Source organism: Oxyura jamaicensis, chromosome 3 (assembly GCF_011077185.1).
Source record: "Oxyura jamaicensis isolate SHBP4307 breed ruddy duck chromosome 3, BPBGC_Ojam_1.0, whole genome shotgun sequence".
Lineage (NCBI taxonomy): Eukaryota > Metazoa > Chordata > Aves > Anseriformes > Anatidae > Oxyura > Oxyura jamaicensis.
In genome coordinates this window covers 14504132-14521875 of record NC_048895.1, presented here as the reverse complement: position 1 = coordinate 14521875, position 17744 = coordinate 14504132, and the positions used below count along the sequence as shown (strand labels likewise).

Below are 17744 nucleotides of genomic sequence, written 5' to 3'. Positions count from 1 at the left end.
GCAGATGCATCTCTAGGAGCGATTCTGTGACAGCTCCAGATTTAATCTGCCTTTGTTTTATGAAGACCATCTGCACAAATTATTTTTTCGCCTAGATTTCAGGTTTTGAGATGAACTCTGCTCAGCCAGAATGCAAAACTCAATTACAGCCCCGTATCAGGATCTTCTCATGCTAGAGGGACAAGCTGCAGACTAAGCTGAATGGAAGCTCCCAAGCTGAAAACAATTTAATTTCCTTTAAAATAAAAAAAGAGACCACATTCACCATTTTTAAAAAATATTAAAAAGATTAAGGAACAGATGAGCAGATTACTGAGCAAATATGAAAGAATATTTTTAAAGTTTTGGGGTTTTAATTTTAACTGGAAACAAGCGAAGAGGTATTTTAATAAAATGCCCTCTCCCTGCTATTGTGCTGTTTCATCCTGCAAGGTTACCCAAAGAGCAGAGCATCCAGGTAGCAATATGCTGCTGTAAACCCACAGACTTGGAAAAAGCGTTTAGCAAGACGCCAGCATCCGCACAGCAACTTTTCCAACGCTGCTTCTCAAGGATCTCTGCAGGCTGCGGCACCAGCATCCCACTCTCCACGTGCTCTGGGGCAGCAGGGGAGGAGAAGAGTGCAGTGTCATCGTGCAACCAGCGCGGATCAGCGGCACTAACAAAACAGACCTCAGGGTGAAGGGCTGCAGCCGAGAAGGTGAGGAGAGGCAGAGGCCAGCACAAAGTCAGGGAGCTGCTCAAGGTGTGGGGGCTGCAAACTGGAGCCTCCAGAGCAGCACCCCAAACGCCCTCCTGGGATCACCTGCCTCACCACGAGCTATTTAGCTGGAACTGGTGGCTGCAATCCAATACGCTGGCTCGCTGTCGTGCTCACGCTGTCTGGCGGAGCCTTTTCTTCTCCTGGTGTTGCCACCACTCTGACCTTGACTGTGCTAAGGTGTTCCTCCTCCTCTCGGCGCGCTCTTTGCGCTGCATTTCACGCAGGGCAAGGCTGGGTGGCAGGCAGCCTGCCAGCCCTCACCAGCATCCGTTTTACGATGGACCTCTGGAGTGGCTCAGGGTTGTCTGGCTTTGACACTGCTCCCCCCAGCCAAGAGACTTGCCATACTCAACCCAAAATTTGACTATGAAAGAAAAAAAGCCTTAGCAAGCAGAATCACAAGCAGAGTCTTCATAAAAGCAGAGGATCTTGCTTAGGAAAGCTTTCCCAAAGACGCTTTTGGCCCGAAAAGTCCATGTTTATTCTCGATATCTGCATCCCCCTGTCTCAGGCCAGCAGTTTATCGCTACAGCACCTGTCAAAGAGCTGGCACAAAGACCTGAGCTACTTTTCAAGCCTCTTTGTCCTCACCATCTTTCTGAAGTGGAAAGCCCAAGGCTCAAGGCAAGGCAGAACACTTTGCTTTCTGCCGTTTTGACAAACAAAAGCAGTGGCTGTGTGCGACCACCTTTCCCAAATACATCACCAGCTGCTTCTGAGACACCTCGGCATCTCCCAGGCGAGGCTCCAGCTCTTCTCCAAGCACCCGTACCCACACGTCCCCACCTGGAGCTGCGCATCGATAGGCAAAGCTCCACAGGTTTGACTTATTCAAACTCATCCACCAAATGACTACGTGATCCACACCACATCTTCTCTAATGGGTACTGGGATACAGGATTTTGGGAGGCACCCCCAGATGAGGACACTGTTCAAAATGAAGCCATCAGTGCTCGCTTCCACGCGCTCCTGTGCGTGCACGTGCCGTACGGCACCCAGCCCCAAGAGTGCTCTTTGCATCAGGGTACAGCTAACGTACAACAGACGGTTTATTGCATCTCCTTTGTCTTAGGGTTTTGTGTTTTTTTTTTTTTGCCTTAACGTGCACCAATGCCCACTTGGGGCAGCGATATTTTTCAAAGATTACACTGAGCTTCAGGGAATGATTCACGGGAGCGTTAGTGAAACCGGAGATGTTCCTGCAAACGCTCCCAGAGGACAACAAAGATAGTTTTGTGCGAAGTATTATAGAAAGGGACAAAGGAGTTAAATCAACACAGTCATACAGATGATGCTGTAGCAGATGCAGAAGTGAGGATATTAACCTCTTCTTTAATTTATTAACAGCAGCAAGAAGAGGCAGAGACAACTGTAGTCAGGTTTTTCTGAGCTATTGACAATCAGCCATAGTTCTAGACACCATTTAAGGTCCATGAATAGTTTAGCTCTTATCTAATTAGTTATTTTCTGTAATAGCACACAGTAATGGTAACAACATACCCAGCAAGGCTGAGCAGCACCCGGATCCACAGTCGTAGTCCAACCTTGAGAAGCAGAAACCACAGGGTGCTCCTTGGCACGCCCTCTCCTTTCCCATTTTGGTTCCTTGTGCTGTCGCAGCCTTACTCCCAGAGCCAAAGCTTGCTGAAACCCGCCAGAGGTAAACACAAAATGCCCTTCCAGGTACACTTCTCCAGAACAACCAGACTCCAAGGAAAGTGCTCTAGACAGATGAGCATCTGGAATACTGTGTTCACGTAATCATAATCCCAATCATACACACTTAATAATCCCTGTAACGTCTATTCTCACAGAATTACTGAAAGGCACAGAGGGAAAGCCTGGCAGGTAACACACGTGGCAAGCTGTCCAAGCCTGCACTGCTCACCCAAAGTTCAAGTGCTTGTCTGGTCTCTGTACCCCTGAAGATGATGGGCTCTGCTTTCTGCTTCAGTGCTTGCTCTTTCACCACAGGTGGAAGCAATACTGGAGCTAATATACAGGGAGTACAACTCCAAAGCAAGAGCAATCAGGGACACTATTGTGTCCAGAAGAGAAATAAAATCCAAAGGAACACGTTTACTCCTCCGAGAAGAGCACAACCAACCTGTTTTCAAGTTATCAGGAAACAGCATCTTACAAAAGAAAAACCCCAGACACATTATCAAATATAACAGCTTTCAGAACAGCAGTGAAGCTCACTTACTGCCTCATACCCTCATGCAATCGTCAAGGGAGAGAAGCAGATTCCTGCAGCAAGCCAGTATCTTGCTGGCTGAGTAAAGCTAGGGAGGCCTGTTTGAGAGGTGAAGAGAGGGAGGGCCCAGCGATTGCCTGGCAGGGTTTCAAGGACCTCGAAGGATTCAGACTAAATCTGTTCACAGAGGCTGCTGAAGCAAAGCAAGCTTCCTGTCTTCTCTCAAGTTTGCCCACCCCATGGCCTTGGGACCACTCTGGTCTTACTAATATCTACTCCAAGACCACAGAAGGATTGAGATGAACAGAATCTTAAAGCTCAGGGAATTACAGTATTTATAAGGAGGCCTAATCTCCCCCTAGTTACAAGCAGTTCAGCTCTGTAACACTATGTTCTTTTCCGTGGCTCAGCTCCAAGGAGAATTTGTCTCTCTGTTTGACCACCACGTTCATTTGGTACCACTTTGGAAAGGCAAAGTCTGTTTTTAGTGCACAGCTGAGAAAAGATAAACTGGCAGCAAGGGCTCCTGCTAGATTCTTTCAGAAGGATTTCCTTCTAAAATCATCTTGTTCATAAGAAATGGCCAGACTGGTTTGCCTTTTTTGTGTGCGCGCGCGCAATGAAGAAGGGGAAAGCCATTGCTAGGACCCCAGAAAGCCCAGACTGCGACACTGCAACACAAATGCAGTCAGATATTGGCATCTAGGAACAGCACAGCGGGTTGGTTCGATGCTACAGGGAGGACAATTTTGGCAAACTAAGAACATAATGAAGAGGGTTACTAGTACAAAGTATTAAAACCAGCCATGTGATGGATTAAAGGTGGACTACTGCCTATATACCATATGATTTTTTATCATCTCCTTCTATGACCAACTCTTCAGCATGGTGGACAGAAAGAAAGCAGTTGACTAATCCATGATCAGTCAGGAAGGTTCATCTAGAAAGGTTTCATTGCCAGGTATTGTTAACGTGAGAGAAGTCATCGAGAATTTAAGCAACTGAGTATTTTGTGTGTGTGGGAAGAGCAGAGGCAAAACCAGCGTTTTGTTTTCTGTGTGAAGAACCGCATTTGCCAACAACGCGTGGTCGCCCTCTTTCCCCACATGGCTTAACTCATCCGTGTGGGTATGAACTTCCCAGCTGTTAATTACAGAGCACGACGCTTACATTCTGAATGTGAGATCCAACTTGCAGCCTCGTTTTTGCTTTCATCCTCTGCAAAAGAATGACTCCTCGTTTGTAAGAGGGAAAAAAAAAATGAAGAGCAACAGTGAACTGTTAAGAGCTAATAGCAAAATAGGATTTCTTAACAGTACAAAACCGTGTTCCTTTATATTCCCAGACTGCTGGGCTGAAGAATACTGATATTTCCTCACACTCAGCCTAATGCAGGAATGAAACCCACTGGCGCAAACTTGGTGACTCAGCCACTGGAGCCAACTTCACTTCTGGAATGCTGCCACAGGCTCTGCAGATGATTCACACCCTCGCACATGCTATTAGACAAGTGCCTCATATAAAATAATAATTAGCACCAATAACAAACATCCTACCACACAGCACTGGTGCAGCATGAACTTGATTTTCCTCAAACTATTTTATTTCGCGTCTTCTGCTGCTTTCATTACGTTTTAATTAAAACTGCATCAGGAGAAAAATTAACCTGGGAATAACCTCATCACACATCCGGAGGAAAAGCTACGTAGAGCAACGCTAAATTCAGCAGGGACTGCAGATGGCAGATGTGTAAATCAGGCTCTGCTTCAACTCAGCACTTGAGCAGAAAGCTCACCTCTTCAAGAAATTACAACTAAACGACAAGATGTCATGAAGTGGACCCCACTTGTGCCACACCATGACCAGGAGCACAGATGACATATATATCTGCAGTCTTTATGCAAAACATTTTTTTTAATTGTTAAACTCAGAACAAGTTAATACCATGGACAGCACAAGAAGTCTTGGGGCTAGGCACTGGGTCAATGCATTATGGCCTGCTTCTCTACTCCAGCAATCCCTTTACTTCAGCTTCCCTCCTGCTTCTGGGCAGGTTATCCCAGGAAGTAATGGCACTGCTGAAGGCAAGAGCTGTACCCATTCCAACACTGGTACCAGCTTTGCCATCTGTACAACCACAATCTTTCTTCCTCCTTTCTAAAGGGACAAGGAAGAAGCTGCGTCCTTGTTTTTTTTTTTTTTTTTTTTTTTTTTTTTTTTGCCAGGCAAGATCAGATCACAAGTGTTTCTAGTCCAGGATGGCCCCTCCACGTGTGCTCTGTGCTGGGTGGCACCAGGGCGATGTGGTGATGGGGACACGTGCGTGGGACTTGGCACTTCCAGCCAGGCAGTGATTAGTACAGACTGTGAAACACCACGCTAGGCATTCAGTATCTCAGCCATATTTGTGTCAGCAAGAACTATTTGACTTAGGTCATTCTTATCATCCCAATCAGTGGATAATCCCCTTTCTTAACATTAACAAGCTCTGAGCCTCAATGATTTCCCGTAGCACTGAGTTTTGTAATCTAATCACCTGCTAGGTAAGAAAGTGCTGAAGATTGAGTTTACTGTCCTTCATTTTCCTCCTCTTCTGGCACATGCAGATACTTCTCGGGATCGTTACTATTTTCTGGACTTATTTTTTTCTTCCATACAAGTTTTGCATAATTCTTTGAGATAGATTTATACTTACAGAATGGATCACTAGGACACTGCCAGAGCCTTGATTCATCTACAAGATGTTAGAGTGTACCTGTTTTCCTGTATTTACCCTTTTCTGGTCCCTTTTGTCTTGTCTTTTCAAATTAAAACCAAAAAAACTTTTCCTATCAGGTAGCAACGGGCTGTTGTACAAAGCTAGGACCTCCTGCTTTCGTGGCAAACCCAACTAGCTTTTGGAATAAGATGATCTGTATAACACAGGGAATGCTGTTTTCGTAACAGTCAACCCGGAAAAATGAAACCTCCGCTTACCTCTATACCCCCCAGTGAACATCAGAGCACAGCTACTAGTCCTTCAACTAGAAAAGAACAGCACGCAGCACATAGCACAAAATATTGTCGTTTGCTTGCCAGTGCTTATTACGGCGATAAATAACCAGCTGCCTGCTACTCTTCACATATAACCTTAGTGTGGGGGCTCACTGTAAACACAGAAGCACTGCTCAGCCTGACAGCCTTCCATCTGTCTGCGGAGGAGATTTTATAGACGGATACATGTGCATGCGTAAGCTAGCCAAGGGACTTAGCTACTGTGAAAGCCCACAGCAAGTGACACCAAGGAAGGGGGATGTTACGAAATGAAGGAAGAAATGGAGGCAGGAGGGCTCCAGGATAAAAATTCATGTCCTGTAACCCACACTGATGCTGAATCACAGGGCTACGCTGTTTTGTTTGAAAAAAAAATATATTGTGGATGATGAAAGTGTGCTATATTTTATACTCACAGTCTGCTCCTAAAGGGTTCTGAGTCACTATTTTGTGTGCTTTTATGCTGCAGTCTCGTCAGCTGCACACCAATGAGCTCAGTTAAGCAAAACAGAGAAACAGGAAAAAAAAAAAAAGCCTGGATTAAGTCACACGGAACTAGTTTAAATCCAGTGCCAGACTGCCCACTTATGTCATTTATTTTTGTGATAGGTGCCTGAGCTGTGAGGCTTTAGAGTATTCATCTGGACCTGATCCACGTGGCACAAGCCGCAGTAGATGCAAGGAGCCATTACGAGCTGCACAAGAATTCCAAGGCAGGGACTAAATAACTACAAGGAAAAGAGCAGGAAACAACTCTGCAGTGATCCCCACAATCCTGGGATTAATCCAAGTCACATCACTGCAGAGAGTAAGAAGTCAGCAGCTCCTCATGGCTGTCCAGGCAGCACCACGATGTCTTACCTTGTCACAGAGCATCCCCTGCAGCGCTCCAGGCACTGGATCCGCCGCAAGCTCTGCTCACGCACAGGAAACAAAGGCATCCCTGCCCACAGACAGCCTCCTGCTTGGCTCTTGCTCCAAATTGCCCACAGCAGCACTGGGTTGGAACAAGTTGCCTCCTCTCACAGCAGTCAGCCTGGCCTCGCGGCTAAACCAAGCCCAGGGAGCACAGCAAGGCTTACAGCTTCCCTCTTTCCTCCTCCTCCCTGCCACCACCACCAGAGGATTCCCCAAGATGTGTTTCTCTATTGCCAATTTACAGCAGCATCTAAAAGAAGCTTTGAGGTCAAGGAATCAATTCAGAAGCAATTCGAGACCGTGGCAATCAGGGCAGATCCATCTTGTTTTCTCCTGCTGCACTTCAACAACAATTTTCAGTGCGCAGCCTTTTGGGTCCAAAAAACTCTAGCCCATTTTTCTAGCATCCAGTCACTCCATACACCTGAGAAAAGGTCTGAATGATAGAGATGGGTGCAGTGAAAGCCTCCCAGTGAAAAGGAGAAAGTCAGGCTGTGCAGAAATGGTTGATTGCCTAACAGATGCCTAAGAAAGGCTGAGATTCGTACAGAAAATTTAGACCCCTGGGGGGTCCTCCAAGGTGTTTTGCGTAACAGGATATGTGACTGACAAACCACAAGGCAAAATTCCCTGCTTTTAGAAACAGACTGGGGGGGGGGGTAATTAAAAAACAAAGTAAAAATCTTACTAATACAGTACCGAGGAGACAGCCTTCATTACTGTACAAGCTCAGTGCTCAGGCCGCGCAGGTACTTCACCCAGGCTCATAACTTATCTCACCGACATTCAGACAAGCTCAAGAGACATCCCTATTTCAGCACGTGGTGCTCTGGCACATGTTGCTTACATAAGCTATCCCTGTAAATTGGACATAAAAGAACAGCCCTGAGTATTTATTTATGCGGCTCCAGGAGACTGTTTGCTGTCTCAGCAGTAATCCTGACGGATCACATAAAAGCAGCAGCAGAGGAGGAGGAACTCACGCACAGACACGCTCCAACACGGGGCACGATGCAAACCGCTGCCTTTCCACGGGGTGCAGCAGAAGGCAAAGCTTTCCAGCGGGAGCAGCGAGGCCGGGTGCAGGGCAGGTAAGATACACGTCCCCCAAGGAGGCACGCACTGGAAAAAATCAGAAATGAAAGGCACTGCCAGCAAAGCAGCAAGCTTAAGGGAACAAAAATGGAAACAACAGGTTTTGAAAGAGACTCGAAGAGTCCCATTTGTTATCTAAGCATAGGACTAGAGTATTAAATCTCCCTCTAAACCACAAATGCTGCTCAGAGCAGGGTCACAGGTGATCGCCCCAAAGCATCTGAGCAAATGTGCAATGCATGGAGCTCAGAGACAACTGGAAGCCCTGCAGCATCCTTACCGGGGGGCACAGCTGCATTTCAGGCCAACGCAGCTGCACTGCGCCCCCAAATGCCCAAACTAACCTGTGCCAGGCACACGAGAGGAATAAGCTGGCTGGCTGGGGATGCTTCCCATTGTTTTCCAAGGCAACTTGCTCTTTCTGACTGTTCTGTCAGAACCAGACACATCCTTCATGATTTAAATTGGGATTTTAAGCCGTTTTCGCAGAACTTCGCCACCCACACACGGAGTGATGCAGCTGACAAGCTGAGAGACCGAAGTACGCTCTGCAGACAGCAGGGAATGGTAATGCCGGCTTTACATAACGAGGTTATCGCAGCCACTTCGTGCTTTGCCATTTGCTGGCTGCTCAACGCAGGCACACACGTCTTCGGTCACTTCTGTAGTATCTGCACTGCAACAAGAGTGTAATGCCAAGCTGCAAAGAGCAGCTTTATTATAAAAGAAAGGAACCAACATCGTAGGAGTCCCACAGAAAAAGACTAATAAAGATGAAAAGACCCCATGAAGTGTCACAGAAACAGGAACAGTCACACTCCCGTGCAACTTTGTCCAGCATGTTTCATGGCTGCTGTCATTGCACTGTTGTCGCACTCCACTACAAAAAGCACAGGCTCACGCTGACTTGCAGGCTCAGGACTGCTTTGTATCCACTCCTCCCCAGTTGTTAAAGAAAACTGGAGTCCCACCGAAGTTGTTTCCTGCAAAAGATGCTTCTCTCAGAAGAACCCAGCAGCAAAGAAATGTGCTGCAATTAACGTGGTGTCCCCCAAGGTGACAGGGGAAGAGGAAGTGCTGGCCAGCACCCATCACTGTGCAAAACATTCCCTCCACCACTGCTATCAGTCTTCCCATGCTCTTCCTGACCAACAGTAACACCAGGATTGTTCCTAGAGCTTCTCAGCTTTGAAATAATGAGAAAAATGAATTAAACCCAGAGACAGATTAAACAACAAAACCCCTTTTCCATAGGATCCACCTTTCCTTCAACCTCACGGACACCTGAATTTGCTGTTTCCCTTTCCTGAATTCTACATTTTTTTTCACCCCAATCCTTTCTATTGATACTTAAGCATCTCTGCACAGAGCCACAATACTACCGAAGGGATGGAGTCAGGCTAGGATGCAGACGAGGCTCTCTGCAAGCGGGCTTTCCATCCTAACCACATGAAGAAATGCTTCTCCTTGCCTGTGCAAAGCTCCTCGCCTGAGTGAGGAGCAGGTGGTAAAAACAGTCCCTGGGCAAAATCAAGCAGATGAGGCAAAGCAAGGCGTTTATCTTATAAAAGTCAAGGGAATCTGATGTCAATCTGATGCCACGGAAGAAACAAGAATCTCCAGCCCCACCTCCCTGCCTGTGACAAGCCAGAAGTTCATGCCATGACAGGCCAGACTCAGCTAAAAACCTATTTACTGAACAGGGAAGCACCCATTAAGGAGGAACCCAAACCAAGGATGAGCTTTTTGGCCATGTCTGCACTGTATTCTAGAGCTTTGAATAGCCAGGAGCATCCGGCTACCATCCCAGCCTGGTATCAGCCTGGATCTTTGTCAATAAGAATCCTTCAGGTCTTCCTTTTTTTTTGGAAGTGTCCCCACAACATTTAAGGTGTCCCCACAATATTTAATATGGCAGCATGGTGGTTACAAATGACAGCTGAAAGACCCAGGCTTTATACAGCCTAAAAGTTGCTCATTCTTCTGTAAAAAAAGAAAAAAAAAAAAAAAACAGATGGCTTCTGCTCCTGACCTACAATTTTCCATCTCAAAGGAGTCCACATTTGCACTTCAGAGGGTAGAAAATGATTCATAAAGAACTGAACGAAGTCTTGTTCTCTGTCATTTACGTCCAGGATTTAATTCCTTATTTAAAGAGCCAAGGCTCACTAAGCAGCCTGGTAAGATGAAACAGCATTGGCATACGTATGTGCAAAACTGCCTTGCAGCCACCTGAGCAACCATTGCCATAATGCAATTACTGCAGCTGGAATTGGGTTAGGTCACAGCAACAGACAAACACAGATTGCTGTAACGAGAGAAATAAAAGCCCAGGATTGCAATGACAGTTTAGATAAAGACAAGGGAGAAAAGGCGCACAGGGACTATTACACCACTGCCACGGAGCAAGGCGAGATGAAAAGAAAAGCCCCCAGTCCCCGAGGTTTGCAGACGCAGCTCTGTGTGCCTCTCTATCTGGCACTGACAGTGCAGCTGGCAGCAGCAGCATGTCAGCCAGGTCCCCTCTCACACCACAGAACTGGTTAGAGATTAGTGACACCTAATATATGTCACACACAGAGATATACACATATATATCTTCACATATGCCTTGAGTGCCCTCTTTATGAATTAGTTAATCCATAGTTAACAGCCAGGCTGCTGTCAGTGCAACGGAAAGCATCCACAGTCACTCTCCTCCAGTAGATGGAGCTTTAAGAAAGCCTATAAACACGTTATAATCATGGAACTAGCTCTGCTGCAACCTGAGAGCAGGTACAGCCCTCATGCAGCCTCCTTTCTGACATGCACACCAGTAATGACTTGCTGTTGTGGCATTTTATATAGATAGAGGTTGCACTCCTCACTCAACGTTCAGTCAATCCCTGCGCTTGCTTCCGAAGCAGGATCACATTTAATTTCCTGAACCTGACTCGTAGGCCTGCCTGACCTTTGTAAATCACTAAAACACTGTCTTGAGGTCTTCGTTTTGCCATTTCAAAGCCTAAGCCGGACCCTAGAGCCTGATAACCAGGACAAACCAGAAAAGCACCTCGGAAAACACAAGGACTACAAGCACAGCAAACATCCAAGGCAGGTGCTGAGCAAACATCTCACGGAAACCTGTGCCAGCAGGGCTTTGGAAGCAAAGCCAATAAAAGCCATGAAGTTTCCCAAAATAAATATCCAGCAATAACACTTGGCTTAGGATCGAGCCGAAGACCCAGCACGCAGAGGGTAGGGGGATGGCATTTAGGATTTCTGTTCTTTACTTATAGGCTGGCAGAGTAAATATTTCCGTGGCGTTCTGCTGACAGCAGGTTCACGGCAATGTGCACACGATGGAGGAATGTCGGGGGAAAAACACCGTGAGCTAGCACTGAGTAGCCAAGGGGGTGAAAGCACAAAGGCAAGGGATGGTACAAGGGAAGGAAAGAGAGCAAAGCATGTGAGGGGACTGCAGTGAGTGAAAAGACCAGGAAAAAGAGCAGAAAGACAACTCTGACCTACCTGCAGAGCTCCGCAACTTACATGACCAGCCAGTAAGAGACCTTTCAAGAGAGCACCTTTTTCAGGTCACTGTACTTAGGCACAGCTCAGTGCCCTGCAAGGAAAACCTTTCCTTCCCCTACCGCAGCTACCAAAGCAGGGAGGCAATAAAAACACCAAGCAAAACAATGCACAAAGAACTAAAAGGACTACAGCACCTGGATAGGCTGCTCTGAGCCATGCCGCAGACATTGCACTGTGCACAGTTCTTGCCCCATGTCCCTAGAAGATCAATGAAAAGCTGGAAAGGATGCAGGAAAGGACAGACCAAAGGTAGCTGAAGTCACAGGATGGCTTTTCTGTGAAATAAAAATCTAATACACTGGGCTTCTTTAACCTGGAAATAATTCTACAGAGAGGAAGCGTACGATGTCTGTAAGGCCACAAATGGTTTGGACAAGGAGACAGCAGCCATCGTTCACTGTTTCTCAACCTATGGGAACTCGGGAGATTCAGGGTGGCCAAGGGAGTCAACGACACAAAGCCAGTGTTCCCCCACAGCGCACTGCCACATGGTGAGGTGGCATCCACAGAAAGTCAGACAAATTCCATGAAGGAGCTGCTGACACAGTGAGGTATCTGCAGGTCCTAAATCGGGAGTCCTGGCAAGCAGGGACAGGATCGCTTCTGCTTGCGCTGCTCTTCCAACAGCACTGCTGCCTGCTGCTGAAGACAAGGCACCACTCAAGCAATCTCACTGTAACCACTCTCATACTATCCCGTCCAGCATTTTAGGCTTTCAAGATGCTGCCTGTTCTATTGTGCATCTACTCGAACTGACCAACCTGCATAAATGCAAAGCTCACTTGTGTGAGGCCTGTTCAATCAGACGGACAGCTCACGTCTTCTCGGCAAGGTGGCTCAGCAAACGAGGAGCTGGAAGCATTTAAGAGCAATTTCCACAAAGTGAATGGTGTCTGAAAAAAATAAAATAACCCCCCACGCTTCTGCCCACAGGAAAACAAAAGCATCACTAACAAGTATTTTAGTAATGTAAGGGATGCAGCAATGTGCATCCAGTTCCTAAGCCTTGCTTCGTATGAGCATGTTTGGCAGCTCAGCATCGGGGCTCTAGATCAGGCAGTGCACCACAACAACCCCGCATCTTCCTGACATGTGCACTTCACATTGAAAATTGGAAAATAACCCGGAGTTCCAAGCTACCTCCCCCGCCCACAGAGCTCACCAGCCACCCAGGTGACACACAGGGGCAAGAAACAGCAACCACAGCCTCTTGGCAGGGCTGTGCTCTGCAGACCCGAACCAGCAGTAGCTGCCATCAGCTGGGAGACGCACAGAGCTCTGGATCAGTCCTTACCTGTCAAAGTAAATTTTCTCCAGGTCTGAAGCTGTAAATCCAGTACTACAAGCAGATGCATACATACAGCATTAGAAAACAGCACCCCCATCACCCTCCACAGGTACTCACAGTATTTAGTTATTAATTAAGTAAATATTAATGGTTTAGCAAAACCAGTTGATTTCCACAGAACATAGATGTACCCTGACACACTGAAATCTACAAGGCAAGTCACGTGCCCCATTTTTTCTTCCCTTACTTATAAGGATAGTGCTTTAATTCTCCCTAAAATAGGATTCGTTTTCTTCTCCAGCCAGTGCAGAATAAAGCACCAGCTTTTTCCCATCCAGGGATTTATTTTTGGCTGGATGCTTTATGTAACATGCCTGAAAAATTCATTTATAAAAGACGTAGAGACCTTCAGAGTGGTGCTGAGCACTTCATTTTGTGTCATGCAGTTCCCCTGCATTCCTTTTATGTCACGTAGCATGAATTCTACTTTGCAGCTTCGTTCAATATTCATCACAACCGTGCCACAGAGTTAACCCTGCCAAACTCACGGAAGCTGCAGAGTTACCACACCTGTGGGCCTGGCCACCACTTCAGAAGAGCTGGGTAAATTCACATCAGCTGAGCATCTGCCCCACTGGGTCACCAGGTCTATACAAAATGGTTAGGATCTGCAACATTTCACCACTGTTTTCTATTGAAAAGAGTGGAGTTTTAAGAAAAATCTAATATTTTGATTACATTTGAGAGTGAACTTGGTTAGAAATCAATAAACAAGTACATGTTCTTGCCTGAACAGGGGTGCTTCTTTGTTTTGCTAAGCTAAACAAATCAGCTGCCTTGACAAATAAGTTGATGCTTACACCAGTACCAGGGATAAAATAGTGAGTTGCTAAAAACAGAACCTTTGGGAAGGCAAATAAATGACAGCTGCACCCAAAAATAGTGTAATCACCAAGCCTTAATGACTCTTCGTTCTCATAACAGATTCCTGGTATGGCTGTAATTGTAATAGACAGATATAGGAAGGCTATTCCCAGACAAAAACAAATATTTCACTTACTAGTAGGATAAGCCACATTATGCCAAGGACCGTGCACTAAACTGAGCAGCCAACACCCCTCACAAGTGTTCGCACATCTGCCTCGGGAACTGGTTAGCATATTTGCTCAGTGGCAGGCAACTACCACAGGACTGAGCTCACTACACGGCATACATCTGCACCAGGTGAAAACTAAATCAAAAAAGTCACCAGCCCATCAGTTCCCAGCACGGAAGGTTGGTAGCACCATAAATGAGTAACACTGCTCACTAGAGGGCAGCAGGAAACAAAGCATAACCGATGAAAATCGTTAAAACAGGGGCCACGATCTTCAGCCAGTCCAAAGCAGTTCTGCACAGGTCATCTACCTAGAAAATACCCTTATTTCTGAAGGTGTTTGGGCTCACAGTTCAAGTGAAGTGCATTTGCAAGTGGGAGAACATTATCCTCCTGCAGTCCAGAATGACTTTTCACACTAGCACAAACCCCTTTGGTACGGTACCCTCAGCTTCATCTTCACATCAAGCCAAAAAGCGAGATACTCTTGGGGCAGCTTCTATCCGATGGGTAAAGGAAACTGGCAGAAGTTTCTGTATCTGACTACAGCAGCCAGGACTACAAGAAAAAGCCTTTTTTAGCACAGCTGCGGCTCCTTCTGAAAGTGATTCAAAACATCACATAAGTTTGGGATATAAAAAGCTAACACTGACCTCTTCAATGAGACCTTATATAAAGGTCTTCAGTCTTCCGGCTGTCCTCAGCAAGGGCAGACAAAAAACCATTCTGGAAATTCTGCTACTTGTGGTAACAGTGGTAGCTCGAGCAGCCAAGCTATAATTTCTGTACCAAACAATGAATGGATACACCGAGTTCTGGGCTGAACTCTATCTCCAAGCACCCGTCAAGTGCCAGCCCTGAAAGGTTGCTGCTGACATGAAAAAGTACAGCCTGCTCCTTTCATTTTCAGCTTCTACGTCAGCACCTGTGCACAATGCCCGTACAGAAACAGCACAAACCATGCCAGGCTTCTTCAGTAAACACAACCGAGCTCTGCAAAAGAGATTAAGCAACTCTTGACAGGCAGGTAGACATGGTAAACAGCGGAGAGCATTTAAGGACACATCAGAACACATGCACTGACATTAATGTGACTCCTCGGTTGCTAATAAAAGACACCACAGCTCGCTGCAAAGCTAAGCATGTAAATTCAGTGGGTATGTGCAGCGTTTCTTTGGAGAACTCACAACTACCTACAGAGCTGAGAGCTGTGTTAGTTGGGAAATCTCTGCTTTGATTAACACGTGCTCGGTTGACTAAAAAAAAACCAAAAACACAACAACCCAAACAGTCCCAAAACCATGATTGCTTTTATTTTTTAAACTGGGATAATATCATGCTCAGGTCTACTCTCCTCAGGATTTTAGCACAATAGCAGCAGCAGCGCCGCGGCTCAGACTCACACATTTCACCCAAACCTTTCCGGATCCAGGCCACGGAGAAAAGCTCTTCGGTCCCGCGCCGTTTCCCCCATGCCCTCACTAGCGGTTAAGAACAGCCTGTGTTTGAAGTAAACCTAGGAACAACATCAATCCAAAAGGACCTACAGCCCGGCTCCCCACAAGGGATTAATGCCCTAACGTTACTTTTTCCAGAAGCCACCACTCTGGAAAGGCTGTAACCCCACATGAAAGAGAGGGCACGTTGCTGACTGCTCCGTCTTGTCATATTCCTGTGCTGCTGCCAGCAAGAGCAGCTGCTCCCCCCATCTCATCCACAAATATTCTTGTGGCTGCCAGTCGCGGACCAGTTTCCTGCGCTGACCCCTCGTGGGGCTGCCTGAGTAGCAGTGCCAGCCCTAGGGATGGAGCAGGAGCAAGAAGCAGGGACGGTTTGGGATCCTTACTGTGTTAGAGAGCTCGCAGGAGCACATCGAAAATAACCAATGTCTGGGCTCAGACACGAAGCAAACTGCAAGAAGAGAAGTAGTGAATTTGGAGAGGGTAACTAAAGGTTGGAAGCCTCTGTCCCCCGACCTGGCATTTTTCTGAGAGCTAGCCATTATTGAGAGCCTCTCCTAACACACAGTGAATTATTTCTGTCCCCCTGTTTCCCCCAGTTGCTTCAGCATCCCTCCTTCCTCTTCTACTGTCATCCTCCTCTTCTGCTGTCATCCCTCCCCTATTTTCTTCGTTCCTGTGACACTACATTCTCCACCCTTCTTTCCCTTCCACTGGGTGACCCCCTCTACCCACCCATTCTCCTAAGGACAGATCTTTCTAACAACTTTTCACCACAAAGAAAAAGACGGAAGGAGAAGCTACAGGACATGCGAGGAAGCTCATCCCTCCCCGAGACCACAAGCTCTGGCCAACAGCCACACAGGCAGAGTGATGCAGAACAGAAATACCATAAATAATGAATGGGATTTCTTTTTTAATTATTTTCCAGCATAAGGGGGTGTATAAGAAGAAAGGAAGCATACCAAAAGTTCACCGACCCAATTTCATTTTCTCAGCTACATAAACTCTTGAGCTCACAACAACAGTCAGCTAAAAGCATGCTGATCTGTTAGAACACAGCCCTCCCCCCCACACTAATCCTAAAGCCATTCGTCCATCTGTAACTTAGATATTCAGCAGTTTTTCCACAGGATTCCTCTGTTCTTGCCTCGGGATGCCTGCTGTCATGAGGCCCTGTTTCCCTGACTAAGGGGAACCACCTTCTGCTGTCACAAGTGATGCAGACTCTCCAGACTACTAAGATCTATTACTAATGACTCAGGCCATAGGCGTACCTCCGTATTCACTTCCGACTCCCGGGGCTGAGATGGCACAACATTTTGGTCAGTCTCAGTCCGGCTGGTGACAGACATGAGATAACACAGCTTGTGCTGTCACTCTGCTGCTTTGCTAAGGAAGCTGTCACATTCCCGGAGACCTAGTGGCCCTTTGGAAGTGCTTTTGAATCAGAGGAAGATCCCCACCCCTAAAATACTCTCTCAAGTCTGATGAGAGGACCCCTTACCCAGACTGTCCAAGCCCCAGAACAGTCTTCTGATCACACAGCTTACAGGGGCGCAAGCTGTAGCCACAAGGGATCCCCATTTATTTTGTGCCACAGCAGCAGTTCACAATGTGAAAAAACAAACAAGCAAAGGAGCTTCCTTTCCCTAGACAGAATTTACTTGTAAAAAAAATCTGCCAAAGGCAGCTTGTTTTCAAAAGACTCCTGCTTTTTTTCTGCTACGCTGACCAAACACAATGGATTAGTGAGCTGAGGTGGCATCAAAAAAGAGTTTCAGCAAGCACGTGTAACAGTTTACACTGTTATTAAGGAATGGGGATGTTCAGAGCACGAACTGGGTCTGCTGTGACACTCGGTTATTTCACCACCAGGAGCACCAGGTAAGGAACCATTCTACAGAGCGCATCCCACAGTTACCACAAATTGTGTTGTTGTTTTTTCCCAGCTGTGAGGGGTCTCCCAAACAAGCAATGAAGGAGAAAGCTCGTAAGCCCGTTCTGCCCCCCTCAGTACATCTGAAATCCCTGGAAATAGCAGGGGGTGTTAGAGACAGCAAGGATGACAGGCCTGGCATTGCAGCATACCTTGGTACCAAGCTTTAGCAACATATTCCACACTGCCAACAACATGCCCAATGTTATCATTTGGGCTGCATGCTGCATGGCTTCATTTCCACAAACGTCACCACTGCTACGCCCCAGCCCAGCCTTAGGACTGAGGAGAGGTCGTAACGTTCTTCTGTGCATCCCATTCATCAGAGCAATCAAGTCCAGACGCCCCAAGACACACTAAAGGGTGTTTGAGCAATTAAGCT

The 17744-nt window shown here is 46.7% G+C and overlaps 1 protein-coding gene across 1 annotated transcript in view; it reads right to left on the bottom strand.

The window, feature by feature from the left end:
* The window catches only part of SHLD1 (shieldin complex subunit 1), a 64988-nt gene that overhangs the window by 15681 nt on the left and 31563 nt on the right, over positions 1-17744 (bottom strand). Inside the window, exon 6 of the mRNA XM_035321681.1 lies at positions 2264-2407. Within this exon, the coding sequence (XP_035177572.1) occupies positions 2264-2407 (144 nt within the window). The remainder of the gene's footprint in view (positions 1-2263; positions 2408-17744) is intronic.